The sequence below is a fragment of the Chelonia mydas genome, chromosome 2 (genome assembly GCF_015237465.2).
Source record: "Chelonia mydas isolate rCheMyd1 chromosome 2, rCheMyd1.pri.v2, whole genome shotgun sequence".
Lineage (NCBI taxonomy): Eukaryota > Metazoa > Chordata > Testudines > Cheloniidae > Chelonia > Chelonia mydas.
In genome coordinates, this window is record NC_057850.1 from 175,492,060 (window position 1) to 175,511,935 (window position 19,876).

At 41.7% G+C, this 19,876-nt stretch overlaps 1 protein-coding gene across 1 annotated transcript in view; it reads right to left on the minus strand.

Annotated features, from left to right (window-relative positions):
* BMPER (BMP binding endothelial regulator) overlaps window positions 1-19,876 on the minus strand; it is a 192,391-nt gene that overhangs the window by 73,589 nt on the left and 98,926 nt on the right. Inside the window, exons 7-10 of the mRNA XM_007064353.4 lie at window positions 18,021-18,120; window positions 8,115-8,224; window positions 7,559-7,699; window positions 4,490-4,594 (exon numbers count right to left, since the gene is read on the minus strand). Of these exons, the coding sequence (XP_007064415.2) occupies window positions 4,490-4,594; window positions 7,559-7,699; window positions 8,115-8,224; window positions 18,021-18,120 (456 nt within the window). The remainder of the gene's footprint in view (window positions 1-4,489; window positions 4,595-7,558; window positions 7,700-8,114; window positions 8,225-18,020; window positions 18,121-19,876) is intronic.

Genomic DNA, 19,876 nt, shown 5'->3' on the forward strand with positions numbered 1-19,876 from the left:
CTATGTTTGAGGGGGGATTTTTGTAAAGGCAAGAATAATTAGGGCTTGAGGGGAGGAGGGTTGATTGGTTGTGCAATAGCAACAGCTGTTGTTTTTTTGTGCCTCATTTGGCACTGCAGTAAACACAGCAACTTTTTGTTTGTAATAATAACAGATGTGTATAAAATTAAACACTGTCTGTGCTTGGGAAGGGAGAACGTGTTGTGAATAAATTTTAAACTCACATGAAGTTCACGGGTTCAAAATTTATTCACAGAATCAAATCCTCTGAAAGGCTTCGTGTGCAATGAACTTAGCTCGATTAACTATTTCGTGGAAATGGTGCTCAAAGACAATTTTATGCTTCAAAATCACCATGTGCTTTCATAGTCGCATTGGAAGAAACATATCTATAGCAACTCAGCTTTAGCCCAGGCTGGTATCACTAATTAGAGGTGTGATATGTCCTGGTGGTGTGAGGAGGACAGCAGCAAGGTAGAAAACGATAGTGAGAGAGAGAATGGAGCTGGTATAAAGGAAGCAAAGAACTTGGAAGAGTAAAGACTGTGGAGAGGAGAAAGGGGTAAGTAAGGAGAATATGGGCTTATCTTCATGTACAGCAGTGCAGCTGAGCCCTGTAGTGCTTTAGTGAAGACGCTACTACACTGACAGGAGAGTTTCTCCCATCAGTGTAGTTAATCCACCTCCCCGAGAGACGGTAGCAATGTTGACGGAAGAAGCTCCTGTTAACATACACCGTCTACATACACCGTCTGCTTTGGGGATTAGGTTGGTATAACTGCATCGCTCAGGTGTGTGGATTTTTCACACCTCTGAGCAATGTAGTTATACTGATATATGTTTGTAGTGGAGACCTGGCCTTAGAAAAGAAGAGGGTTAGAGAATATCTACAGGGACTCAATCCTGAAGAGGATGAGTTTACTCCATTTCAGTAAAGCACTTAAGTACATGCTCAACTTTAAACATATGTGCATGCCTGTTGGCTTCAGCTGGACTACCCACATGCTTAAATGCTTTGCAGGATCATGCTCAGTACATTGCAGAATGAAGTCCAAGGAAACAGAGGAAGTGCGCCTGCAGAATCAGTGATGAGAAAGTGGAAACAGAAACCATGAGCTAAAAGGCTCACTGGAAACCCAAAGCAGGGCTGACTTTGCTATCAGTGTTGCTGGAGGGCATTAAAATAGAGACACATATATTGCCTCAGTGTGCAAATGAAAGAAACTCAGAAAGGCACTTCCTGAAATTATCAGAAATAGTAAAAGATTTGATACTAAAAAAAAAAAAGTAAGAAAAAATGTGTATAACCTTGGGAAAAATGAAAGCAATGTCTCACAAAATGTGGCAATCTGCTCCCAGTCCAGACAATAATACAAGTGGTTACTGGGTATAAAAAACATATACAGCTTTACCGGTGTGAAGCCTGTTCCGAGTCATATAGAAAAGTCCTAATTAATTTAGAGTTAGGTTGATGAATGAATCAATATTGCATCAGGAAAACTTCATGAACAGAATGCTAAAGCTGAAGAGTTAAGCTTTTATAAGTCAAGGTATAAATATGTAAGCTTGCCTGCAAATCCTTAACTCTTTCACCTTTGTATGTGTGCATTATGACACAGGATTTAATGGCATGCTCACATGAGGCCACTCTTACTCGCACCAAGCAGTGCCTTACTCCACAAGTAATCCCACAAGCTTGGGTCTAATGGTCTAGAGTGCTATTCAGAGCTAGTAAGGAAATCAAGGTCCTACCCATATTTTTTCTTAAACAATACAGTATTATCTTGTACAATTTTTCTACAGCCTAGCTCATAGTATACTTACAAACTTGCAGCAAACAGATCACTACCAAATCTATGTCTTGTATTATGCAAAGTATAGGTTTGTGACAGAACAGCCTCGACACAAGGTAGGTTTGTGAAAGGATCAAATGAGTAACGTGTTATTTGCTTTAAAATTCCTTAAGGAGAGAGAGAAAATTAGAACCCAACACTATATGGTTGCTTTCTCCTTTCTTCCTTCTAATATTCTTTATCTTGAAAAAAAAAAACCTGAGAATAATGTGTTTTTACATGAGGGTGATGTTTTGGTGAAGGGCTGGTTTTTTGGTTGGTTTGTTGGCTGGGAGGTTTTGGAGCTGGGAAAGGCAACAGTGTTTGCTGCAGACTGTGAGACTCCATTTTGAATCCCGGGACAGGATGGCTTGGTTAGAACCTATTAGGAATGGAGGGATGGCACAGCTTTTCTTTTTTAGCCCTGAGGAGGAGCTGACTCTTGTTTGGGAACTCAGTTTGGGGGTTTAGTTTAAGCTCCGGAGCTTGTTTTAGTCTAGGAGTGTACCATAGTTCAGAAGTTCACTCCCGCTTGGAAGTTTAGTATTATTCGGAAGCCTGCAGCAGCCTAGGAATTTAGTTTAGTTCAGAAGCTTACTCTAGATTTGGGAGTTTACTCCATTCCTGAGAACCCATCCCAGTTTCAGAAGCTTAATTTGGATTGAGATTCCAACCCCAGCTAGAACCCAGAGCTGGTACAACTTAGTTAACAGTTTCAGGTAAAAGCCTTTCTATCCTAACAGGGATGTTTATTTCTTATGAAGCTGCTAACGGCATTTTGTAAGTTAAATTTACATGCTTCCTATGCTTCTTAAATCCTTTATTTTCTATATTTTTAATGGAGGACTTCTAACTCTTTTTGCTCTTTTTCCCTTGACTTCACTTATGAGTCTAGGACTCACACCTTTCATGATAGAACTGTAGTATGAAAATGTTGAACGAGCATGTAAGTGTGCCTTATAGATCAGAGAGTTAAAGCTATTATAGGAATGTATAAGGTGAATTTTCATGTGGCATTGTTTTTCTTAATTGATTGTATGAACAGCAAGGGCAACAGTACATTTATTTATTACCTTAATGGATCATTTCCAGTCTTTTCAATACTTAAGTTTATTTAAATGAAATATAATGTAATGTTGTATTTTGCAGACAGGTCGTATTAAATTACTTTAGCAACCTGAGCTCTGAGGAGCCGTAAAAGCTTAAATTGGGTAAATGTAGGACACTACAGAGGGGCACCAATTTTTTTCTGTGTTGCCACACTCCTAAGAATTCTCATAGAAAACTTGATGGGCTAGATAAAAAGTTTTCTGTGGCCCCAGGTATTCATTTCCTATGCACTCCCTAAGAACTGCCTGAGGGACCTCCTAATATTCCCAGAAGCGTTGCATTAGTGCACAATTTCTAAGGTATACAGTAGCAGAGCTCCTCTCTTGTGAAGCTTAGGAGGCCCATGGCAGAAGGACTGAACTCTTGTGAACCACCAAAAATGAGCAGGAGAAGATTGCCTCTACTGCAGAGAGTTCCGAAGGTTCACTGGTGCAGTGACCCTGCCTCTATAGCATTTGGAGATCCAAAGTACAAGCAAACACCTCTACCGTTGCCCTGGGCTGTCAAAAACTCACCAAAACACATTTTTATTCACAGGAGTTTCTCACTGAAAATTTTATACACAGGTGTTTGTGACTAATATTTTCTCCTTTTGGCTTCCATGACAGAGAAGGAAACACTGAGAAGGAGTAATGCTAATAACTTGGAGGGCTCTTCAGCAGGTTGTTTTAAAACGATTCTCTGCATAAGATGTCATTTTAGCTCTGCTTCTCCTGAAAGCTTGCACTATTAAAACTAAGTAATATGCAAATGACAGGCATCCAAAGCACAAAACATTAGACATCAGCCCAAATGTTATTAAAGAATCATTTTTAAAGTAATTAAATAATAGGAGACTACACTAAAATCTTTGGATTCACTTCGAAATTTCACTAAAAAAAAAAAATCAGTCTCCACCTTAGGAGAAAGTGACATAGTTTTGGTTGAGCTCATTCTCTGTTTTCATGCCTAACAAAATGATTACCCCCAGCTGTATTGAAAAAGTGAACACAACCTTTGCTGCACATCTCCATAGTACACAGGCATGATCTATTGACTTTGGCAACCTTGCTACACCAATAAAGCTATTGAATATGTGAGAGAGAGAAGTAAGCCTGGGAGCAGAGAGAGCAGCTTTGGTTCAGATATAAAAGGGGGAGCAAAAGCACGGGAGCCTTCAGAGCAAAGAGAGAGGCCTGAGGACAGAACTAGCCTGAAAAGAGATGTTACAGTGCTTTGAGAATTCTAGGGACAAGGTGGGTGAGTTAATATCTTTTATTGGACCAATTCCTGTTGGTGAAAGAGACAAGCTTTCAAGCTTATACAGAACATTTCAGAAGTTGGTCTAATAAAAGATATGACCTCACCCACCTTGTCTCTAATATCCTGGGACCAACACAGTTTACAACAACACTGCACAAAACAATTGAGAATTCTAGTCAACTATAGACCCTAGAATTTTTGACGGTTCCCTCTTCCCCAGGCTTCGTGTACACCAGTTTGACTGAGAAACACTGACAAAGATAAATGAGGGTCGCGGGGGAGAACATATTCCATTAAAAACTCACATGAGGGCAGCTGTTGACTGGAATGCACTGCTTCTTGCGACACTCTGTCTTGCCTTTCACACAAGCACAGATGGTGCAGTTAACAGAGGACCACATCTCTCCATCCTGCAGGAGGGAGAACATGATATAGCTATCAGCTGGGGTGGCGGAAGGAAGCTATTCCAACAATGTATCATTTTCATTGCACAGAAAAGCACTGCATTCCCTTTTGGAGTTACATCATTGTTTAGTCTAAATTATTATGAGGTGCTCATCCACACCCAGTCCGATTAAAGATGAAGATGAGCAGGGATTTCTTCCCTCTGATCCTTCAGGTTAGAAAATCATTCTTCCAAGTCCATGTTTTCTTTTTCCTTGAATGACCTGATTAGTTGTATTGTTTCTCTCACCAGTGGGATGTGATCACACCTATTGTGAATTTTCATTTAAGGTGACATAATTAAAAAATTCTGATTCATTACCTTCAGATAACTGACATGTTTAAGTTATTGCATGTGAAAGCATTTCATTAAGATGCCAGAATACAGTGAATTTATTCCCAGATATGGCATCATTCTGGGTCCACAGGAATGGACAAATCATGCATTCTTATTCAGATTACTTACAGTGCTTTCACAGATCCTGGATCTGCTAAACATCTGAAAATGTTTAGAACAGATACAATCCTAAACTACCCAAATGTATAGCAGGAATGGTATTCTTCCAGAAGACAGCCTGTGTCTCTAAAAATGTATTAAGTGGGCAGCAGAATGCTCTTCATATTGTTTTTAACATACTCAGGAAAGTATGGGGAACTGTCCTGGCTCCTTTCTACATGTCTTGGCATTTGCCAAGTGTAGTTTCTAAAGCATTCCACCTCACCCACATACAGTCCTGTGCTAGCCCGTGGAGAGCCTGGCTGTGCAAGCCTTCTGTTTACAGGATGCTTGAGGAGGAAGGGCGAGGGGCAGGCAGACAGAAAGAGAGTAGAGGCAGTCCAAGAGGACAGAAAGTGATTGTGGATCCACCTACACTCGAGTTTCTCAGTGCTGGGATCAGAGGAAAAGCACGCTCAAATTTTATGATTTTTTATGCACAGCATGATTTTTAAGGGCTGTCCTGCTTTGTCTTTTATTCTGAGGTGATGCAGAATTGCCTAACCGTTTTGGTGCAGCGTAAGTTGACAGACACCATGAGCAAAAGAAATGATCTCCAAGCAGGAGAGCAACTAAAAGAAGACACAACCGTTACCTGATTGTGATCTCACACCCGTTTTACACTTATGTAACTCCATTGACTTAGACAGAATCATTCCCAACAGTTGTATAAAAAAGGTAAAAATCAGACCCAGTTCCCACACACCCCTTTTTTGTGTTTTTGTAAACACTTGTTAGCAAAATAAAATAAATCACAAGAAGCAGAGAATTTCATTTGGGTGCTCAAGAAGTAGATATTCATACCTGAAATACAACAGTGCCACTGTTTAAGTTCTAGTCAGATCAAATGTAGTTTCTTTGCACCTATTAAGCATGGTGTTTGTTCACATATAATTCACAGAATAAACATTTCAGCTACATACAAGTAAAATAGAATTAATGGAAAGCAATTTGGAATGAGTAAACTTAGTGTACTCAAGGGATTTAACATTTGATCTGATTCTCTTATTTCACAGATAGCCAACAAGGTGACAGAGTCTGTTCCAACACAATGTGAAAGAAGCTGCACCAGCTTGAAAAAACAAACAGCGACCTGGCAATATAAGAAGTGTTTTGCAAGAAATCATTAAAGATCTACAAATTTTGGTTGGGAGAGAAGGAGGAGATCATTGCTACATGGCCTTCCAATGTGGGGTGTAGGAAGCACGGTCTGTAACATAGCTGTGAACTGTAATAGAATCATAGAATATCAGGGTTGGAAGGGAACTCAGGAGGTCATCTAGTCCAACCCCCTGCTCAAAGCAGGACCAATCTCCAATTAAATCATCCCAGCCAGGGCTTTGTCAAGCCTGACCTTAAAAACTTCTAAGGAAGGAGATTCTACCACCTCCCTAGGTAACGCATTCCAGTGTTTCACCACTCTCCTAATGAAAAAGTTTTTCCTAATATCCAACCTAAACCTCCCCCACTGCAACTTGAGACCATTACTCCTTGTCCTGTCCTCTTCTACCACTGAGAATAGTCTAGAACCATCCTCTCTGGAACCACCTCTCAGGTAGTTGAAAGCATCTATCAAATCCCCCCTCATTCTTCTCTTCTGCAGACTAAACAATCCCAGTTCCCTCAGCCTCTCCTCATAAGTCATGTGTTCCAGACCCCTAATCATTTTTGTTGCCCTTCGCTGGACTCTCTCCAATTTATCCACATCCTTCTTGTAGTGTGGGGCCCAAAACTGGACACAGTACTCCAGATGATATATTCAAAACTTCCAGCTGCGACAAGCTTAGCACAGTTCCTACTGGCTCAACCTGGAGGAGGCTCCCTTTTGACTCAGCTGATAAAGACCACTGAAAAATACCTTTTCTATGACTATCAGAATTTGTTTGGGAAGGGGAAGCACAACCCTCTGATTAAAAATGCATTATTCGGCGTGAAGCAGCACCTTATTCTCTGTTTGGGGAGAGGGAGACAGCATGCCAAGTATAGGAGAAATTAATTTTAATTTTTTTCTGTCAGCAGAACTTACACAACCATAAAAAAACAACAGCAGATGGCAATTTTTTCAAATATTTGCCTCCAAGCTATTCTGTTGATAAATTCATAGAATCCAAGGCCAGAAGGGACCATTTTGATCATCTAGTCTGACCTCCTATACCACAGTGCCACAAATCTTCCCAAAATAATTCCTAGAGCATATATTTTAGAAAAAAATCCAATCTTGATTTAAAAATTGTGAGTGATGGAGAATCCATTACAACGCTTGGTAAATTGTTCCAGTGGTTAATTAGTCTCACTATTAAAAATGTGCACCTGTTGGCAATAAGCATAATGAAAATTCTGCTAAAAAGCAAGCCCCAACACTAAGTTACAGTAATCCAGTGCTATTTCAGCTATTACAATGATACCTATTACTGAGCCACACCCAAAACATTACCCGAAAGATCTTGTTCCCGAATTTGCACACTTTCAGTTCGTCAGGAGAGACGTACGAGACACACTCCTGGCAGCAGTGTTCCTTGCTTTTATTGCATTCTCCAGGAGGTGAGCACTTCTTCTTACATACCACTGTAGAATTCTGAGCAAAAGGACAGAAGAAAAGCAAAGGGGACACTAATTTATTAGGAAAATGTTCACCCCCAATCGTAACATCTGCGTGTGTTGTGGTAATCATTTCCACCCAATGTAGCTAATAGCTACTTTGATCAGATCTGCTTAGAATAAAATATTTTATTGAATTCAGGAAATCTTTCAGAGTGTGTTTGTTTAATAATGCAAGCAGGGCGTAATTCTGAACTTGCGCTTTTGTAGTCATGTAAAATCTAACCATGTTGATTTGGTAGCCTTTTACATTCCCTTTGTCTGGACGTAAATGACCACACAAGGTACTTATCAGTACAGAGTAAGGCCCTGTAGTTCTCAAATCTTACAAACATCTCTCCTAGGCAATAAAAACCACAGCCCACAGCATAGGAATGTTGTTACTGACTTACCCTGCAGGTACACATAGTGCAGTTGTCATAAACAAAAGAGGATCCATTGTCATAAACATCACTGTGAAAGAGGCAGCTTCCAAATGGGAGGTCAAACACTTTCCTCTGGCCTGAATACAAACAACAGACACAGAATGTGGTTGAAAGGATGCCTTGTTGTCAACAAAAATAACACAGCTTACTGTTCCCAGCCCAAATTCACATGCAATGTGACATTTGCTATATATTTCCATTTGGGTGTCTAGAAAGTTTTTTAAACAGTTCCCTATTCATTTAGCAGATATTAATCTGAGTAAAATGAAGAGGTTACTCACCTATAACTGGAGGTTCTTTAAGATGTGTGGTTCCTATCTGTATTCCACTGAGGGTTTAGCCATGTGTACCATGCATCTGGAGCCAGAGATTTTGAAAATAGTAGCGTCCGTTGGTCCATGCATGTGCCCTTGGTTCACCTCACGGTTTTGTCCAAGGTGATAATTGGATTGACTGCATCTCCAGTTCCTTCTCCACTGCAAATCCAAGGAAACCACAACAGAGGGGAACGAGCATGGGAAGTGGAATACAGATAGGGATCAGACATCTCAAAGAACCTCCAGTTACAGGTAAGTAACCCCCTCTTCTTCTTCAAGTGGTAGTGTGTATTGTATTCCACTGAGGGTGATTAACAAGCAGTACCTAAGTCGGAAGAGGATGTGAGAAACTCAGACCTTAGCTGGTACACAGTAACAATTTTCTGCCCCCGTGGGGTAGGCCTACATTTGGCCAGCATATGCCAAACCATTCTACCTGGCTCAAGGATGGCATTGTTGATTGGTAGATCGCCTCTACCCGATGCAAGTGAGTGAAGTAGGTCCAGCAGCTTACGCTGAGTGTGCTGGATCTCCTCCAGGGGAATGTGCAGCTCTCCAACCACTCTACACAGGAGCTCCTGGGACTGGCCGTAGTCATCAGGGGATGGATGGGAAGCCAAAGCCACTGCAGGATCTGGTGAGGATGACAGGAATCTCTCCTGTTCCAGGGGTACTGTCAGAGCCCACTGGGTGGCTCATCTTTCATTATTGGTTCCGAGCATCTACTCAAAGGCACCCGACACAGTGAAGTAGGTGAAGCCTAACTGATGTAACAGACGAGTTCCAAGGGTGGATATTGGGGCCAGAATCCCCAATAAGGCCAGCATGATAGATCCAGAGGGTGTTACAGAGGGCCTCATGACATAGTAAGCCAGTGGCTCTGTGGCAGCTGGAGTGGGGAATACTGCCACAATGTAGAAAGTCTCCATTGGTACTTGTAGTGGTGGAAAGGGATGGATGGTGCCTGTCCCTCATCTGATTCCTTCAAAAACAACGCAGAGACCAGTTCCATTGGCAGTACCGACAGAAGGGAATACACAGCTGGAGCCGGGGGGGGGGGGGGGGGGGCCCGCAGGGGGGAGGTGAGGATAAACTCTACTTGGAAGTAGGGGGCCCCAGATAGCATGAAGGCTTTGGTTCTCCCAACGCAAACACTTCCTGGAGCTCTGGGGCTTTTGCAGACCTCCCAGGAGTCAAGGATACTTTTTCAGTCTCCGGAATAAGTACAGGAGCACTGGTCTTCCCGGAGAAGATGGCTCTCTAGCTCTGATGGATGCCAATGTTGACTGCATGTGCGGGTCCACACCTGGTACCAGTGGATCCATCAATTTGTGTGGCTCCTTTACATGTTTGTGTGCTTTAGGGCACACTCTGTCCCCATGACTGGAACTTGTGGAAGGAGTCTCTCTCTTCTTAGGCTTAGAGGAAGACTTACTGCCATGCTTATGTGCATGCTTCCTTACCTCCTGAGTAGGCCCCAGCATAGGGTCCATATTGGTGGCACTGCCAGTTCCGGCCTCAGATTCAGTAGCTGGAGGTGCACTCCTGGCGGCTTCAGACCGATATACAGGGGGAAGGACGGGGGTTGCCTGAATAGGGTCCGAATCAGGTCTCATGGCAACTTCCATGAGGTGCTTCCGGAGGTCTCAGGTACAGCTGGGGAAAGTCTGGCAGACACTGCATATGGATGAAATGTGGGCTTCTCCTAAGCAGTAGAGGCAGCATTGATGTTTGTCTCTGACCGAGAAAGAACATGGGCAGGAGGCTCAGATTTTAAAGCCTGGGATTTTTAGCAGAGTCCAGTACCTGCATGTGGGTATAGGGGCAGGAAAGCGGGGCCGGGGGGGGGGGTCACAAGGAACTAAGCTACCTCAGAAGACCCCCACTTCTACTCCTAAAACTACCAAACTACTAAAAACTACTATAAAAAACAATAAAACAGTAAACCACTCTAAAACTAACTATGTACAATCGTGTATTTTTAAAGTGCATCACATGCAACAAGACACTAATAGTTCTGACCCAGACCATGTGGCAATGAGAAGGAACTGGAGACAAGGTTGGTCTGTCCCACCTTTTATCACCTTGGATGAAACCATGAGGAGAGCCCAGGCAGATTCATGGAGCAACTGACACTACTACTTTCAAAATCTCTGGATCTGGATGCATGGTGCATATGTGTAAATGCTCAGTGTAATACAATAGGGACCATCACTTGAAGAACTACTTTTCCCCTAAGGGAGGGGATTTTAATATGAATTAGGACATGTTTCTATTAGGAAACCTTCCCCCGCCCCACCACCATACAAGTGCACCCGTGTACCTAAATCAATTTAAAATCAACCAGTCCATACCCCAAAATAAACTGCATTTATGTTTCTTCATTCAGTATATTACGGAATTAAACTAAACTGGTTAAAGCATGATTCAAACTGGTTTACTATTAGGAGTTTGCAATTTAGTTACACTGGCGCAAAAGTGCTATGCGCTAGACAGCCACTAAATGATTAGTTTCTGTAAAGATGTTTGATACACTCATTTATTGTAGCTTTATGTATTATGCTCAAACATGTCTACAGAAATTATAGGAATTTACAGAATGTTAAAGTTACCTATATTAATCAGAATGGAACCATCAAAAAATAAATAAAGGAAAGGAAATCAGTGTGGAGAATATACATTCCATGAAGCAAATTACATGGCTTTGGAAGGAGTGGAGGAACGGTAATATTATGGAAATGTTTTGTTCTCATGACAGTAAGGGACCTGACAGCATAAGTCAGAGTAAAGTTTAGAGAAGCATCAATTCCCTCCCAAAGCTCTGCAACAACTCAGTCTTCCAACACCTTGCAATTCTGCAAGCAATGCAGTCTTGCTACTCCACCTGTCTCTCTTCTGTTCTTCAGATTCTGTTTTATTGAATTCTTTTGAACAGATGGACAATATATTGGTTCTCTGATATGAACAAAAATCCACTTAAGACTCAAATAAAATCACTAACCTCATCTTCCCTTTTGAGCAAAGCAAACCTACAGCAACAACATGCTTTCGCCTACTTTTTCTTTGGTGAGAGCCAAGCTCTGATCTTGTAACCTTCTGAGAGTTTATCTATCTGTCAGACAGAAATCTGTCTGTCATTTCCAAGGAATAAAATTATTACTGCAAATAAGTGCAGCATGGCACTAACTTATTATTATGCCATTAATTTAGTTCTCAGAGTGGTGAGAAACCCATATTTTGGCATTTGGGATGCTAATAGCTCTCCACTATATTCCAAATTGCAATTAATTTCTTTTTAGTTAATATCTGGTAAAGGAGTAAAACCACTTAAACGAGAGGCTTCCAGTTTGTCCAAAGATAAGATTAAATAGAAAGATAAACAGATAATAGAATATCTGTTTAATTAACATGAGATTTTCACAAATGCTAAAATCAGTCCCTGTTAAAAGAACGCTCTTGTCAAAGAATGCAGTGTTTAGCCCTGTCAGTCCCAGGGTATTAGAGAGAGAAGATTGGTGAGGAAATATCTTTTATTGGCCTAACTTCTGTTGGTGAGAGAGACAAGCTTTCACGCTTACACAGAGCTGTTCTTCAGGTCTGGGAAATGTACTCTGAGAGAACCAGCTAAATACAAGGTGAAACAGATTGTTTAGCATAAGTAGCTAACAAATATTTCAAGGGACTATTCAAAGTGAAGTGGCCCATTAACATAAGAACGGCCATATAGTGCATCCAGTATGCTGTCTTCTGACAGTGGCCAATGCCAGATGCTTCAGAGGGAATTAACAGAACAGGGCAATTGATCAAGTGATCCATTCCCGGTCATCCATTTCCAGCTTCTGGCAGTCGAAAGTTTAGGGATGCCCAGAGCATTGGGTTGAATCCCTGACCCTCTTAGCTATTAGCCATTGATGGACCTATCCTCCATGAACTTATCTAGTTCTTTTTTTTAATCCAGTTATAGTTTTGGCCTTCACAACATCCCCTGGCAACAAGTTCCACAGGTTGACTGAGCACTGTGTGAAGAAGTACTCCTTTTGGTTTGTTTTAAACATTCTGCCTATTAATTTCATTGGGTGACCCCTCATTCTTGTGTTATGTGTTGGGGTAATTAATATCTCCTTACTCACTTTCTCCAGACCTTTCATGATTTCATAGACCTCTATCATATCCCCCTATCGGTCACCTCTTTTCCAAGCTGACCAGTCCTAGTCTTTTTATTCTCTCCTCATAGTGAAGCTGTTCCATACCCTTATTAATTTTTGTTACCCTTCTCTGTCCTTTTTCCAATTCTAATATATCTTTTTTGAGATGGGGTGACCAGAACTGCACACAGTATTCAAGGTGTGGGTGTACCATGGATTTATATAGTGACATAATGATAATTTCTGTCTTATTATCTATCCCTATCCTACTGATTCCTAACATTCTGTTAGCTGTTTTGACTGCTGCTGCACATTGAGGGAATGTTTTCAGCTGTGTTCCTCCTAAGCTATGTGCCTGCACGGCCACACAAGAGCCCATCAAGGGCCACACACCTTATTAGTACAGCCACACAGGCGCGCACACAGAGGCATAGCCACAGGTGGGCTTGGAGGATATGTAGGGTTAGGTGGGGAATATGTGTTGGGTGGGGTCTGTGGGGTGTGGTGGGGGGCAGTGATGGGGGAGTTTGGGGAGTCCAGGGCTGTGGCAGGGAGAGATTCTTCTCCTCTAGCTCTAGGGCTGCGGTGGGAAGAGACACCTCTCCCCCCAGCCCCTGGGCTATGATGCAGAGAGAGACTACTGAAAATTTTGCAGTGTTAATTTTCTTTTTATTTGATTTCATATTAAACAAACATCTTAAGTAGTGCACCTTGTTAATTATCCCCTGTTTTAATATTATTTCTTCTTCTTCCATACCTATGGTAACTTTTTAAATATATATATTATATCTAGGTTTTTTGTTTCTACTGGTGGCACACATCTGCACATTACCTCGATATTGGTGCTCCACATAACAAAATTCATTCCACACATGGATGGAAAAAATTAGAGAGAACATTGGTTTCAGAGAACTATCCATGATGACTCCAAGATCTCTTCCTTGAGTGTCAAACATACATCATTTTGTATGTATAGTTGGGATTGTTTTCCAATGTGCATTACGTTGCATTTATCAGCATTGAATTTCATCTGCCATTTTGAAAAGGAGAACTTGTGGCACCTTAGAGACTAACAAATTTATTTGAGCATAAGCTTTCATGAGCTTCAGCTCACTTCATCGGATGCAACTCACGAAAGCTTATGCTCAAATAAATTCGTTAGTCTCTAAGGTGCCACAAGTACTCCTTTTCTTTTTGTGGATACAGACTAATACGGCTGCTACTCTGAAACCTGTCATCTGCCATTTTGTTGCCCAGTAACCTAGTTTTGTGAGATCCCTTTGTAAATCTTTGCAATCTGTTTTGGACTTAACTATCTTGAGTAATTCTGTATCATCTGCAAACTTTGCCACCTCACTTTTTACCCCTTTTTCTAGAACATGAATATGTTGAATGGCACTGGTCCCAGTACAGATCCTTGGGAAACCCTGCTATTTTCTCTCTCCATTCTGAAAACTGAACATTTATTCCTACCCTTTGTTTCCTGTCTTTTAACCAGTTATTGATCCATGAGAGGACCTTCCCTCTTAACCAAACTGCTTAGTTTGCTTTAGAGCCTTTGGTGAGGGACCTCGTAGGAAGGCTTTCTGAAAGTCCAAGTACACTATATCTCCTGAATCACCCTTGTCCACATGTTTGTTGACCCACACAAAGAATTCTACTAGATTGATGAGGCATGATTTCCTTTTACAAAAGTTATGTCGACTCTTCCCCAATAATTTGTTTTCATCTATGTGTCTAATAATTCTGTTCTTTACTATAGTTTCAACCAATTTGCCTGGTACTGAAGTTAGGCTTACCAGCCTGTAATTGCCAAGATCAACTCTGGAGTCTTTTTTAAAAATTGGCATCTTCCAGTCATCTGGTACAGAAGCTAATTTAAGTGATAGGTTACATACCACAGTTAGTAGTTCTGCAATTTCATTATTTGAGTTCCTTCAGAACACTTGGCTGAATACCATCTGCTCCTGGTGACCTATTATTGTTTAATTTATCAATTTGTTCCAAAATCTCCTCTACTGACACCTCAATCTGGGACAGTTCTTCAGATTTGTCACCTAAAAAGAATGGCTCATTAACACCCCTTCAGTCAGAAGGGGGAAGCAAAAAAAAAAAAGTGGAAGGCACCTGCGGGGAGGGTTGTTATTGGGAAATAGATAGTTGTAATAAACCATAAATCCAGTGTCTCTATTCAGTCCATGATTTTTAGTGACTAGGCAAAGTTATGAATTTAAGCTCCTAGGCTCATCTTTTGAAGGTGTTGTGCAGGTTTTCTTTGAGGATGAAGACTGATATGTATGTATGTATGTATGTGACTGCTTTACCATTCAACATCTCTCTTCTTGTTCTTCCTTTTTTCTTTATAATAAACCTTTAGTTTTAGACACTAAAGGATTGGCTGGTAGTGTGGTATTTTGGGTAAGATCCAACCCTATACTGACCTGGTAATGTGGCTGACCCTTTGGGGTCAGAAGAACATTTTCTATATGTGAGTAGTGTGACAAAGCTCTGTCCTTGCCTCTGTGGGTCCCGCATTTCCTGGCGGATTTCACTAGCCTCAGAGGCTCACTGTGACCCTCCACATAACCCTTCTCTCTCTAGAGACAAGGGTCACAGTCTACTGAGCCATTTTCATCATAAGTCAGCGAGGGAGGTAAGGAGAAGCTATCCTCTCTTGCATAGTCTCTCTTGTCTCCCAGTCTCAGTGATTAACCGAGTTGGGGAGGGGAGCCCGGGCCCACCCTCTACTCCGGGCTCCAGCCCAGGGACCCTAATAGTATCAGCTATGGTAGCTGACCTTTTAGAAACCTGACACATACAATTCCCTGGGCTACTTCCCCACAGCAGCCCCCACTTCCTCAAGCTCCACTTCACCCTTACCTCAGGGCCTCCTTCCTTGTGCCTGATATGATGTGTACTGCTCAGTCTCTCCAACAGCACAACTTCCTCCCACAGCTCCTGACATCCACACCCACCTGACTAACTGGGAGGCTTTTAACTAGTTTCAGCCAGTCCCTGACTGGCTTCAGGTGTCCCAATCAACCTAGCCTTCTCCCTGCCTTCTGGAAAGTTCTTAATTGGCCCCAGGTGTCTTAACTGACCTGGAGCAGCTGCCATTTAACTTATTCTGGTACCAGGGATTTGTTTAGCCTGGAGCTAATATATCTATCTCCCACTACTTTTCTATAGCCATCTGGCCTTGCCCCGTCACAGTAGAGTTTTAAAATAACTTCTCACTGTACTGGACCTAGGTGCTGATTGGGAGCCAGGGAACTGGAATGCAATAAAGGAGGCTGTGTGATTTCTTTTTTGCTTCTTAATAACCAGTGTGAGGGATCAGAAGCACAGTTTGTGACTGGTTGGAAGGCTTAACTTCAGTGTTACCCACCAGTCTTGGGAGTATCTGCTCTCCCTTTTGCAGCCTGCCCTGACCTTGGCATTTCCAGTGTGGGCTGCCTGAGGCACCCTGGGTCACAGAGGGTGTTGATCATTGTAGTAGTGGAGATATGTCTCTAGGTTTTGCATCTGTTCAGGAAGAACATGGTGCCACTTTGAGTTGGTGTGTCCTGGTCTGTGGCGAGCTTGACTCTGATGCTGAGAAGTTGGGAGTTGTTTGAAGACCAGAAGAGGGAGTTAAAGAAATATTTCTTTCATAATGGGGTCCCCATCGAGTATGGTTGTTGTTGTTTGATGATATCCCACATGGGTTCCAGTGGTGTGATAGGTGACACCAGGGGTATACTCTCAGGTGCTGCAGTTTTATGTCCAAGCCAGATATTTATAAAGCTTCTCAAATAAAATAAAATAAAATAAAATAAAACAAAAAGCTGTGTTTCAAGCAGGCAAAACATGTTAAATATTATGAGATTCTGGAACAATCTACAGGCCTGGAGGCTCATGGGCCATGGCCCTTTGTGTCCTTTCACTAAGCTAGCCCTGGAAACAGGCTCAAGATTCTAATATGGGATATGGCTGAGACAATAAAATCCCCTCTAACTGGGTGAGAGGAGTTGTATCAAGTCTCTAATGGTCCCAACTCTGTCAGACAGAGCAGACAAAATTAAAACCCAGATTCCCTTCATGATAGCTTGTTGCTATTCTTTGCATCTGAATTAGAGTGATACACTGAGGATTATTGAATCAAGGTGTGGGTGGAGATGGTATGAACAAAATAAGAGCAAGCCAAAGTCTTAACCTTTTTCAGATTCAGTGTGGTTTGGAACAGTCTGCCTTTCCAAAAGGAGTCTGGCTCAGTCCTTGAGTCTCCACATCAAAGATGTCTTTTAGACCCAGAAGTCTCTTTTCGGGAACCTGCTGCTGTTCCTCTTAAATTTGACATCTCCCAAATGTGTAGGAAGCCCCAGAGTGCATGTGCTCTGCGACTTCTTAGACATCCAGTAACAGAGCCCAGCTGAGAGACCACTAGGTAACATCAACTGTCCTCAGCCTCAAGGGAAAGGGTTTCTGGACTCTTTTCAAGGTGCTGGCCGTTTAGAATGATGGCAAAGCAATTCTAAAAAGCTTTCTTGGCACTAGAAGGAAACAGCACTCTCTCCCCAGGCTGTACCTGAAGATCACGATACCACTTCTGGAACCAAAAGTAGAGGTGAGCTGAGGTGGGGAGTATCTGAGATTAGAGGTAAATACTTCATACAATACTTTACTAAGGGCAACTCATTTCTATTCCAATCCCTGTAATCTTTAATTTAACTTTAATACCTTGCATGTAGACAAATGGCCAGACTGATTCTTTCTGGTCCAAATTGGGCTCCCACCAGTGTCAACAACTGGAGGGCAGATGTTCCTCCCTCAGAATTTCATATTGTTTACATTGATTGATGTTCTGGGGCAAAAGAAACCATCTCATGCAAAAGCATGTACTGAGTTATCTTAATCCAACTGAAAAACTTCCCAGTTCAGACTATGATGCCCCTCCAGGGAGCAAACAATTACACAAATTAATAGGTCCCTATCTATTCTGATAATAGTTTTTAATAACGACACTTCAGCTGAGGGTCTTCCTTCGATCGCTATTTCCTCAAAACCAAATATGGGGAAACCAGCTTGAATAAAATAACAAAAGGTGAAGCATCTTTCTAGGATTTATGGACATTTCAATGAGCCACCTCCCCCAATCTCACTCTGCTTTGCAAAACGTGTGATAAAGGCAACATTCTTTTCTCTCACACACAACAAATTTCCCAGCCTCTCTCCCAAAATTTGTCCTTTGTATCTTTCTTCAAGACACTACCATGTCTATTGAGACTACCTGTATAAAAAGCAGATTGTAGCCTTTACTACTAAGCATCACTAATTTTTGCTTTTTATTGGCTGTGAAATATTTGTATGAAAGCCACTATGCAGAAATATATTGCATTGCTTACATTATGCCTGTGAAAAGAACAACTCACCTAAACACTTGGGGCAACAGTGTCCAGAAGGAATGTGACTGAGATGCTGGGGACATGACAGAATGGGGCAGACTTCTCGTACACACTTTGTCCTGCCTCCCTATGGGAAAATAGGCTCAATTAGAAAAAAGAAAAAACACGTGCGCACACACACACACTGGTGACAAGTCTTACAGAAGCCTTAGCAGAAGCAATATTTACCCACATATATGTCTATTCATACCTGGCACAGAGACTTTATGCAACTGTCATACAGCACTTCCTACATTCCTTGCAGAATCTCTACATGTATTTCTGTTTTTCACTCTGGTAAACAATAAGCAAGTGATAGCTGCACAAAGAGAAGTGCCTGGCTAACTGATTTCTCAATACGGATGTGGGAAAATCAGGTAGAATAAAAGCATAACCCATGAACCTTTCTTGAGGTTCCAAAAAGCCAGTGAACACTTTTTTCCATTATTTTTCACCGCATATGCCGCTGCATAGGACTTCTGAGCTTGCCTGGGATAGGAAGCAGAGTTAAACAACAAAAGTAAGAGGAGGATGGGTATTCTCCAAGTATTTCCACCACTTCAGGAATGCCAAGTAGCCACAATCATTCATGAAAGCACATTCTCAGTAAAACTGTGCACACCCAAAAAGTCTGCACTGTTCAGAGAACAAAGAACAGGTAGTCAATGAGATAGAAGGAGTGTGGCAGATAGAAAGAGAGAGGAAAGAATTGTATACTGAAGGAGCAGGAGAAAGTAGAGGAGAAAACGAGAAAAACGCAAAAGAGAAACAGCATAGAAAGTGTAAGAATAGAGAAATCAGTTGAAGGAAATCAACCAACAATATAGTGACAAGGGGGAAAGAGCAGAAATAAGGCAGGACTTGGTTCAGGGGCGATTTCAAAGGAAAAAGAAGTTGGTCTTCCAGATACAGGGTAGAGAAAGAGGCAAAAGCGTTGGGACTGGAGGAAAAAAAGTGAAGGTGACAGACAGATAAATATTCTTTACTGAAACATTATTTATTACTTGTAATGCAGTAGTGATTCAAGGCCCTAGTTTGGAAGCCAGGCCCTATTGTCCTAGATGCTGTACACACATATAGTAAGAAAAGACCATTTGTGTCTCAAAGAGTTTTCAGTCTAAATAATATCCTGCTTTTTATTCTAAAAGGGAGATTTGTAGGGGATGGTGGGGAGTAGGGTGACCAGATCGCAAGTGTGACAAATTGGAACAAGGGGTGAGGGGTAATAGGCACCTGTATAAGACAAAGCCCCTGCCCCTGTGAAATTGGGACATCTGGTCACTCTAGCGGGGAGGGGATATTTTGGCTAAAGATGGAGAGAAAGAAAGACTTTTCCGCTCTCCGCTCTGTTGCCAAAACCTTTCTGTGCACATCTCAAGACCTCAACCAAAATGTCCTCCACACCCAGGACTGGTATCCAGGTTTTTCACTTTTAAAATCTGGCCACCTTTGTCCCATGAAGGGAATTCAGTTAGTTTAATCTAAATGCCCTGCCCAATCCATAATTTAGAGCAAAAGATTCAATCCACAATATACTCTGTATTCCTGGATGCTGCAATGAAAGATTTATGAGTAGTCCACAGCCATATTCCTTTAGGATTCTTCTCTGACCTCCCTTGAAACAGATGGAAAAAGCCATTCTTTTAAGAGTTCACTGTTTGAAATTATGGTACAAGACTCCACCCCCAAACAGTACAATAGTACAGTGAACTATGAGTTAGCTTTTATGTAGCAAGAGCAGACTAATCCATTCTGATACTATTACGAAAAAAATTAATGTACTGTCTGTATCACATACCGTAACAAGATTTCAGACTCAGAACTCTCTGAAAAGAACATTTTTC